Genomic DNA, 10,114 nt, shown 5'->3' on the forward strand with positions numbered 1-10,114 from the left:
AGACCAAGGGAAGGAGTTAGAACTTGGGTTTTCAGCCTAAAGCTGTGTTGTCTGGTGAGGTAGCCACGAGCCACGTGGGGCCCGTGAGCACATGAAATGGGGCCACTCCAACTACGATGCCCCGTGCGTGTAAAATGCACTCCATGCAAATATAATCTCCGCAACAAAAGGATGTAAAATATTTTGGTAACTTTTACATGCTTATGTAACGAAAAAATATTTTAGACATACTAGGTTCCAATAAAATACATTATTAAGGTGAATTCCACCTGTCTCTTCTTTACTTCTTTCACTTGGCTACTAGAAAATGCAAAAGTAACCCAGAGTTGCCTTACACTCCTATTGGACAGCAATGGTTGAAGGGTCTTATTTGGTTACTATAACTGGGCTACCAGTTTGACTGAGTTTCCCAATTAAAAAGGGAATCCTGATTAAGTCACAAAACTTATATGGTGTGTGAGCGAAAAGAAAAAAAAACCCTCACCTGTTCTTCAGGAGATTCGAAAGCCTTTCTTCACTTCTCTTTTATATTTAAATGCCAAATAAATATCTAGGCTAGGTCTTGGTGAGTAGGACACAGAGCTATACGGACAGGCCCTTGGAGGTCCCCTCTCGGTGGAGAGGGTGGGCTCCACGGGGAGCTCCCTAGATGCCACCTCGATGCAGACCCCGGGGTAAACTCACAGCAGCTTGTGGGAAGTCATTCCACACAGTGCTCAGGCCAGGAGGCTCCGGCAGGTGCTCCTGGATGCACGCAAGGCCGTGTGGATTTCAGATCCTTACACTGATCTTCTCTCAAGATGTTCCGCCCCAGACTTTGAAAACAGCCTTTGTGGGTAGCTTCTCCAGCAAGAGCAGTGTCTCTAGGACTCAGAGAGCAGGGAGGGAGGGAGGGAGGAATGGCTTGGCAACCTCAGAATTCCTCCCAGAAGCCAGGTGCCCCTCATCTGGAAGAGGGGCCCGCCCCTACCTGGAAGGTCAAGGATTAAATGCATGCATATCCTATACTCCGCACTGGGTCTGATGTGCACTGGGTGCTCTGACAGTAAGGAATCAAATAAATTGGTAAATAATCGACGTTTACACTTGCTGGGAGATTTTCAAAGGATCCTTGGATATTTACCTATCAGGCATGGACAAAGCTATGAGTACAAGTCTCGATGCAGGTGGACAGTTTGTCCAGGCTCCCCCTAGCCTGGGACGTGTATCCTTCCTTTGTCATCCTCAAAAAGATGGCCAATGCTTTGAACTTGTAAGGATGATATAGGCTTACCTTGTAGTCTTGATAAAATTCACACAAACCCAGGTTTTCTGTGTGTGAATTCAGTCACTCTTAAAATATGTCTGGGGAGTCCCTAACTAAATACAATTCTATGCTGAAGCACTGGGTCCTCCAACCCTCACCCAACAAGAAAACGTGCTCCGTGTGCTTCAAGCAGGACACAGTGTCCCCACTCTGGGACACAGTCTTGGGGAGCGGTGGTCACGGGCTCATTTACCAGGCCATGGAGAAGGCTGGGTCTTCTGGGACACTGGGACTGCTAGGGGTCCCCTCTGTGAGACCCTCTGTGCCACATCTGTGAATGGGGATGCTGTTTGCCTCCATAACTCACAGCCTTGGGTGCAGGCTCATGTGAGAGTCTATTAAATCTATTTAACCCCCCAAAAATGTAAAAAAAAACACCCTCTACAAAGCAGTTTGACACTTACTCACTGTGTGGATTCACAGTTGACACCTGCTCATCTGCATGGTTTTACTGACTTTCCTCCAAAATGTCAACCTCGTAACTTCTTAAATCTCCAGTGATACTTTTGTGGGTCTCTGTGCTCTTCGTGTTCTTCCTTCCACCTGAAAGTTCTTTGTTTCCTCTCAAAGTCTACTCAAACCCCACCTCTTAGGGGATGCCCTTCCCAGTGGGGCCACTGGCGGTGCCTGGCTCCCATGTCCTGCTTTGGCAGAAGCGTCCTAGCATCTTCACTGAAATATGAGTCATCCGTAAGATCTGTCCTCCCAATGATCTGGGCTCGCAGACAACAGCCAAAGCTGGGAGGGGAATCTTTAAATTTACGTTGAGGATGGGTGAACCAGGCCTGGGGACGAAGCACATTCAAAATGGAGAGTTTTCCTCAGCTCTTCCCAGAAGCAAGCCGTTCCCAGCTGCTGGCTCCTGAAGAGCCAGCTCCTGGATCTGGCCCCCAGGGGTCTCTCTGCAATAGGACTTTCTCTTGGTCGCACACTAGAGGCGGATCAGGACCAGATTCAGGTTTTCCTAATTGCAGTCCAGGTTACCTTGGGCGTCCTCCTGGCACTTCCTGCCAGTCAGGGCCCAAACGGAACGGACCCATCACCTCAGCTCTCGGCACGAGCTTCAGAATTCAGGAGACCACAGCCTCCTGGCGTCTACTGCACCTTATCAGCCCACTCAGTGTGTCCTGGTATCTTAATAAGCACTCAGTAAACACACACACACACACACACACACACACACACACACACACACACGACAGGTTCCATGCTCATGTAAGATTAGGAAACACTATTAAACAAAATTCAACAGATTCTGAAGGACTTCTCAGAGCCTTTACTATGCTATCATGCAGTTAAAATAAAAGAAGCTCTGCAGGACTTCTCAGAGCCTTTAATATGCTCATGATTACTGTGAATTTCAAAGAAGGTGATATAGTAAGCAGAGATTCTCAACTATTGAACTACTAGTGTTCCACCCAAAACATGGTTTGGGAAATGCTGGTTGAAACTATTAGAAATAGATGGAGATGATAATGTGTGTAGAAGGGGAACTCCCAGCTGAAAGACGACTGGTAGAAGATGTTTTATTATTTCAACATGAATAGTTTAATACATAAACTAAATATTTTTACTTAAATATTTATTGGCATTAAATATTTAAAACAAAATGAAAACCTAGTGGGGATCTGAGGTTACTTCTAGTCAAAATGCTTCTAGATGAACTGAACAACTGCTGCATTTCCAGAGCAGAAATGAAGGGAGAGATGAGATTTGCCAAGGCATGTGCCTTGGGGCAAGGGAACGAGAGCTAGTGGTCCCTGGCACGATTGGGGGCCCTAATGGGGGCCCTAGGAGGGGGGTGCTGGTGGGAAGTGAGAGCATGTGAGAATTTGTAAGTGGAGGCCTTGGAACATGTCAGATGCGGGGCCGAGTCTCCCCTCCACCAGGCAAACCTCTCCTCCGTTCCCTCCATCCCAGGCTTGACTCAAGGGCTCCATCTCCGCCTTTATTTCCTCTTCCCCCAGCAGGGGTTCTAGGAAGGCTTCTGAGCCAGGAACCCATTGAAGCTGTAATGAGGGGTGTGTGTGTGTGTGTGTGAGCACACGTGTGTACACATCATGAGGGTGTGTGCACACGTGTCTGAATGTGTGCATATATGTACATGTGAGTATGTATATTAGTGTAGGCATGTTTGTGTGCACGTGTGTTTGTAAATGTGTGTGTGTGCTTGTGAGGGCTGGTTTCATGGGTGTGTTACACACACCCATGCCGCACGCTTCATGCTTAGAAGTGTCACTTGCTTGATTTAATGCTCTGCTATCTTGAAATTCTTAACAAATTTTGAACAAGGGACCCTGAAATCACGTAGTCTGTCCTGGTTCTTGTGTATGTGCGTGTATGTGAGAGTGTATGAATATGTGTGTGTGTTCATGTGTGTGCACATGTGTAAGTGGGTGCATGTGTGACTCTTTGGTGCTTCTCCAACAGAGGATCCACAGCTTTCAGAAGACTCAGGGGAACCTGGACCCAGAAAAGTTTAAAAGCCTCTGAGGACCTTTTTGGGAGGGTAGAGAGAAGGGACAATCAGAACCATTCACTTAGTTTGATAAAAGTCCGCCCACCAGTGGTCCCAGACCCTCTTTCCCACGCCGTCAGAGCATCTGTCATGCAGCCTGTGACTGTTCCTTTGCTTGAGTGTCTCCTCCCAGAGTAGGTAAGTTCCATGAGAGCAGGAACCATGTCTGACTCTCCAGCATGTACCCAGTACCTACCATGTCGTAGGTGCTCAATAAACATTTGTTGAATAAATAAATCATTTACAATCCAAGCAGATGCTCTCAGAATTCCTACTTCCTACACATACATTTCTTTTGTCTTATCACAGACTTTGGGAATGGAAGGTTCAAGGGCTCCATGCCTCTGCCATCATGAGATAGAACCTCCAAAAGCATGCCCTTGACCCGGTGCCGTCCTGTGTCTTCTTGCAGAGCCTGATCCCTAACATGCCAGATGACTATAGCTATGACACCACGTCTTCCATGGAAGATTACGGGAACTTCAACATCACTGACTTATTCTGTAAGAAAAACCACGTCAGGCAGTTCGCAAGCTACTTCCTTCCACCCTTTTACTGGCTCGTGTTCATCGTGGGGGCCTTGGGCAACAGTCTGGTCATCCTTGTCTACTGGTACTGCACGAGGGTGAAGACCATGACCGACATGTTCCTTTTGAATTTGGCAATCGCTGACCTTCTCTTTCTCGTCACCCTTCCCTTCTGGGCCATTGCTGCCGCTGACCAGTGGAAATTCCAGACCTTCATGTGCAAGGTGGTCAACAGCATGTACAAGATGAACTTCTACAGTTGTGTGCTTCTGATCACGTGCATCAGCGTGGACAGGTACATCGCCATTGCTCAGGCCATGAGAGCGCAGATGTGGAGGCAGAAAAGGCTTCTGTACAGCAAAATGGTCTGTTTTACTGTCTGGGTGATGGCGGCCGCGCTCTGCGTCCCAGAACTCCTGTACAGCCAAGTCAAGAAGGAGTATGGGATCGCTATCTGCACCATGGTTTACCCCAGTGACGAGAGTACCAAACTGAAGTCAGCTGTCTTGACTCTGAAAGTCATCCTGGGATTCTTCCTCCCTTTTGTGGTCATGGCTTGCTGCTATACCATCATCATTCACACCCTGATACAAGCCAAGAAGTCATCCAAGCACAAGGCCCTGAAGGTGACCGTCACTGTGCTCACTGTCTTCATCCTATCTCAGTTCCCCCATAACTGCGTTCTGCTGGTGCAGACCATCGATGCCTACAGCACGTTCATCTCCAGCTGTGCTGTCTCCACCAACATTGACATCAGCTTCCAGGTCACTCAAACCATCGCCTTTCTCCACAGTTGCCTCAACCCTGTTCTCTACGTTTTTGTGGGTGAGAGGTTCCGCCGGGATCTTGTGAAGACCCTAAAGAACTTGGGTTGCATCAGCCAGGCTCAGTGGGTTTCATTTACAAGGAGAGAAGGAAGCCTGAAGCTGTCATCTATGTTGCTGGAGACAACCTCGGGAGCTCTCTCCCTCTGAGGGATCTTCTCCCCGAGGTGGATGGTCCTTTTGGAAGTAACAAGAAATACAGCTACGACTTCCCTTACTGGTAGGGCCAAAGGGAAAGCAGAGAAGGAAAAGGAAGTGAAAAAAGGAAATAAAAAACTCAGAAAGGGATGAATCTGAATACCATTATACTTTTCGTCAGGATTTGCCAAGCCAGTCTTCAAAATTGACTGGCCATCCCAGGGGGCTGCTGATTGGCTCCTGGCTGCCACACCTGCAGTTTTCAAAGCAGGACTACGGAGCAGCATTGCAAGCCTCCCCGGCTTTGCCACTTGCCCGAGCGTTAATGCAGCTGACCTCTGGAGGAGGCTTGGATTTCTCAGTGCGCGGTGAATCGCTGTGCCTTCAGTTCTGACGCCACCCCTTCCAAAAGGAGACAGAGAAGCACTGGCCACTGCCACAGTCCACGAATGCACAAGGCTTCATGAAAACTCCCATCGTTGGAGAATTTCTACCCTGGTTTGGGGGGCTGATACCCATGCCAGGTCTTAGAGATTCCTGCTCTAGAATCTTTCCAAACACCCTCAGATCTAATGCTCTTCTGGTCTCCTTGATCTGTTTTGGGCCAGCGAGCGTGCTTGTTCCTGTTCCGAAGCTATCTGCAGCACTGGTCAGTGAGGCCCTGGGTAACTGACCCTGGGTAACTGACCATACCAGCACGTCATCCGGATTCTGTTGGTTTCCAACCCATTTCTGCCAGAGGTTCTGTGATTTCACACCTGGCTGCCACACTGATCCGAGCAAGGATTCAGCTTGTCCAGTGGGGTCATGGAAGTGGTCCTCTCAGCCCGTGCACGGAGACTAAGAACCTCAGTTGGTGGGAACCGGCTCCATTATGGGCTCACTGTGTTGAGTCGCTTGTGTGATGGTCCACTCTATCTGCTCCCTATAAAATGGGTTGGTCCCATTTGCCCTTTTGTTTCTGAGGCCACTACAAGGATATCTGCTTCCATGCTTCTCTTCTTCATACTGTATAATGCTAACATGTTAAAAAAAAAAGCTTTCAACTTAGAGATTAGGCTGAAAAAAAAGTTAACACAATTCACCTTTGCTCTGTGTCTTTCTTTTAACTATTTGGCAAATTTATCACATTTAAAACTTTCATTTATTAGAAAAGTGCTTTTTAAATGACTGTTTAAATACATCCGTTACTTTTCACTTTCTTCACCCTGTCTCTATATTTTAAATGTGTACAATTAGAGATCAAATAGCCGTATTAGAGTGTGAAGAATAAGAGACTAGGATAGGGAAATAACATTTCCAAAATACCATAAAATCATCTTCGCTGACCAATTTTTAATCTCTCCTCTGTTCAAACTTATCTTCCAAGTTTTTCCAGGTTAGTCCAGTGGAGTTTCCAAGAAGGACAATTACAGCAGCACCATAAACCATACCAGCTTTGCCACTTGCTCCCGAGGAAGCATCTCATTTTCCCAGCAGGCTGTGAATTGCTGTGGTTTCAGTTCCAAGGCCATCCCTTCCAAAGGGGACACAAAAGCTCTAGACTCTGCCATGGTGTCCATTTTCTCCCCACCCACTTCTAAACTACATGTTAGTGAGAAATAAAGTGAGCAGAAAGTGGGCAGCAACCAGGGGGAGCAAAGGGTAATACAAAGGCTGCGCCAACCCACCCCGAGTGTGGGCGGTTGGTGGCAAATAAGCATTGGCCTGGGATCAGCACATCAACATGGGTCCCCGCACAACAAGAACTGCCTACAGTCAAAGGGAAGGATGGCTTCCCCAAGGCAGTCTATGGACGGAGCTGTCTATATGGTCACCTTTTCCAGGAGGAGACCCAGATAACCTTTGAGGAACCTAGAAGAATAAGCAATAGGCATGGGCCAAACCTAAATAACACTGTGCAGTTAAGTGGAAGAACTCAACTGAGTTTGGCTCTTCCATCCCATGCCGTTTTTTGTTTGTTTTTGTTTTGTTTTATACAGCAGGTTCTTATTTGTTATCTATTTTATACATATTAGTGTGTACACGTCAATCCTAATCTCCCAATTCATCACACCACCTCCCCCTGTGCTTTCCCCCCTTGGTGTCCATACATTTGTTCTCTACACCTGTGTTTCTATTTCTGCCTTGCAAACTGGTTCGTCTGTACCATTTTTCTAGATTCCACATATATGCGTTAATATACGATATTTGTTTTTCTCTTTCTGACTTACTTCACTCTGTATGACAGTCTCTAGGTCCATCCATGTCTCTACAAATGACCCAATTTTGTTCCTTTTTATGGCTGAGTAATATTCCATTGTATATACGTACCACACCTTCTTTATCCATTTGTCTGTCAATGGGCATTTAGGTTGCTTCCATGACCTGGCTATTGTAAATAGTGCCGCAATGAACATTGGGGTGCATGTGTCTTTTTGAATTACGGTTCTCTCTGGGTATATGCCCAGTAGTGGGATTGCTGAGTCATATGGTAATTCTATCTTTAGTTTTTTAAGGAACCTCCATACTGTTCTCCATAGTGGCTGTATCAATTTACATTCCCACCAACAGTGCAAGAGGGTTCCCTTTTCTCCACACCCTCTCCAGCACTTATTGTTTGTAGATTTTCTGATGACGCCCCTTCTAACCGGCGTGAGGTGATGCCTCATTGTAGTTTTGATTTGCATTTCTCTAATAATTAGTGATGTTGAGCAGCTTTTCATGGGCTTCTTGGCCATCTGTATGTCTTTGGAGAAATGTCTATTTAGGTCTTCTGCCCATTTTTTTTTTTTTTTGCAGTACGCGGGCCTCTCACTGTTGTGGCCTCTCCTGTTGCGGAGCACAGGCTCTGGACGCGCGGGCTCAGCAGTGCCGCTCCATGGCATGTGGGATCTTCCCGGGCCGGGGCACGAACCCATGTCCCCTGCATAGGCAGGCGGACTCTCAACCACTGTGCCACCAGGGAAGCCCTTTCCCCCCTGATTTTTAAGAAAGGAGATGTGGGAACACCACAAGAACTACGAACCCTGCATTGCACCCTAACGCACAATGACCACGCCTAGTTCCAAAGACTTCTTTTAGGACCCGACTGTCACTATTAGACTGTCCCAGTCCTAACGCAGCTTCAATGCAGGATTAAAGACATGCTGCAGCTATATTATATTTTAAAGATTTTAAGTATCCTTTGTTGGCGAATTGTCTTCGTTTTTAAATGACTGCATAAATAGGACCATTTTATATTCAAATTAAACTAGGTTTTAGTAGCAGATTTATCCTAAGATAAAAACGTTGGAAGAATCAACAAGGGGAAACCCACAAGGAAGTTGTGATCCACTCAACATTTCCATAAAATACGCTGTGTGCATACTTTCTGAAATAATGATAAGAGGATTACAATATAATTACATTTTACTAGAACTCTATAAATCAGAAAAATCAAGAAACTGAATGAAGTTGGATGTGTGTTTATGAAAAAAAGAAATTGCCTTTTCTACTGAAAAACAATTTTTAAAAACTAATCTTAAATCAACACATCACAACATACACATTCAAGTGGGGATTGCCATTCTGAAGCAGTCTGCTTGCATGCCTAGAGATTTGGTCTTTGGCCTGTCTTTCAGGCCTACAGAATCCTCATTTGGTCATTCAGCAAACAATTGTGTGCACACCCTGAGCCAGTCCCTTTCTATTCACTGAGGTTATAATGGGAATATGATAGTCCTTTCTGTCAAGATGCTTACATTCTAGCCATATGGGAAAGCCAAGTCTCAGGTGAGACCCCCCCCACCAACCTCGGCTGAGAATCATGAGGCTGGTGTCACTGTACGGCTTATAAACTGGTTTGCAGATAGTTTCCAGGACAAGCAGCCTCTTTGGGTGAGTGAGCCCTTGGACAGCAACTTCGTGTGTGCGTTCCTCACCTGGTCTATGTGCCAAACATACCCCATACACAGTGCCTTGGATACAGCAGAGAGAGGCGTGTGGTTATGGTTTCCTCCGTCCGTCCATAGCGGCTGCTACAAATAGTCCTGTGCAAGGAAGCAACCAGCCCCAGCGAGCTCCTTCCACTTTGACCTGTCAGCCTCGCAGAAGGCCGTCACCATCGTAGTGTGGCGGTTATGCGGGGTGTTCGTGTGATGGGCTTAAACACACAGCAAAGCTGCCGTGAAGCCTGTAACCTTCAGACACCTCCAACTGTCTTTCTGCTTTAATAAATGAAAAGCTGGCATCTGTGTTTTGTGGTTGTAATCTTTCAGCAGGTGTGCTTGGTTTTCCAATTCTGAGTTGGCCTCATTGGCTGGAGCTTCCCGTGGGCTCCAGGTCAAGCATGGGCAGGAGCATCACCCCATCCCACCCCTGGATCTCTGTCCATCAGTGGATTTGACCTCTCTACACTGGAGCTGCTCCTCCTCCACTCTGGTCAGCTTGTCTCCAAGTGAGGTCTGGTCAAGGGGCTCTAAGTGACTTTGAGAAAAGGGAAATAATCAGGGCCTCCAGCACCCACACCTCACACATTTTAGATGCTCCAAACAAACCTCTCTTCATTTGACAAATGTTTACTGATTGTTTACTATGTGTGATTAACAAATATTGTGGCTTTAGAATTATCATCACAACCAAGACATGGCGCGTCTGCAACACAGTTCCTTCTGCCCCATTCCATATGGCCCTCCTGTTACAACTGCAGTCTAAGCCCAGCATCCTCTTGGGACATGGACTGTTTCTCTAGTCAGTTCTGTATTATTACTACAGACAACCCAAATAGCTGATGTCCCTTTCAATGTTTGTTTTATAAAATCCTATGAAAGACATGCAAATG

At 46.5% G+C, this 10,114-nt stretch overlaps 1 protein-coding gene across 1 annotated transcript; it reads left to right on the top strand.

The window, feature by feature from the left end:
• The first annotated feature begins 3,705 nt into the window (after window positions 1-3,705).
• Window positions 3,706-9,521, top strand: CCR9 (C-C motif chemokine receptor 9). Its single transcript, XM_073811081.1, has one exon. It carries the CDS (start codon window positions 4,252-4,254, stop codon window positions 5,323-5,325), a length of 1,074 nt encoding a protein of 357 aa, XP_073667182.1. The 5' UTR covers window positions 3,706-4,251; the 3' UTR covers window positions 5,326-9,521.
• Window positions 9,522-10,114: the final 593 nt, after the last annotated feature.

This window comes from Tursiops truncatus, chromosome 10 (assembly GCF_011762595.2).
Source record: "Tursiops truncatus isolate mTurTru1 chromosome 10, mTurTru1.mat.Y, whole genome shotgun sequence".
NCBI lineage: Eukaryota > Metazoa > Chordata > Mammalia > Artiodactyla > Delphinidae > Tursiops > Tursiops truncatus.

Bases quoted from the DNA above. Each gene is read 5' to 3' on its own strand.
- CCR9 (XM_073811081.1), top strand. From the start codon at position 4,252: ATGCCAGATGACTATAGCTATGACACCACGTCTTCCATGGAAGATTAC.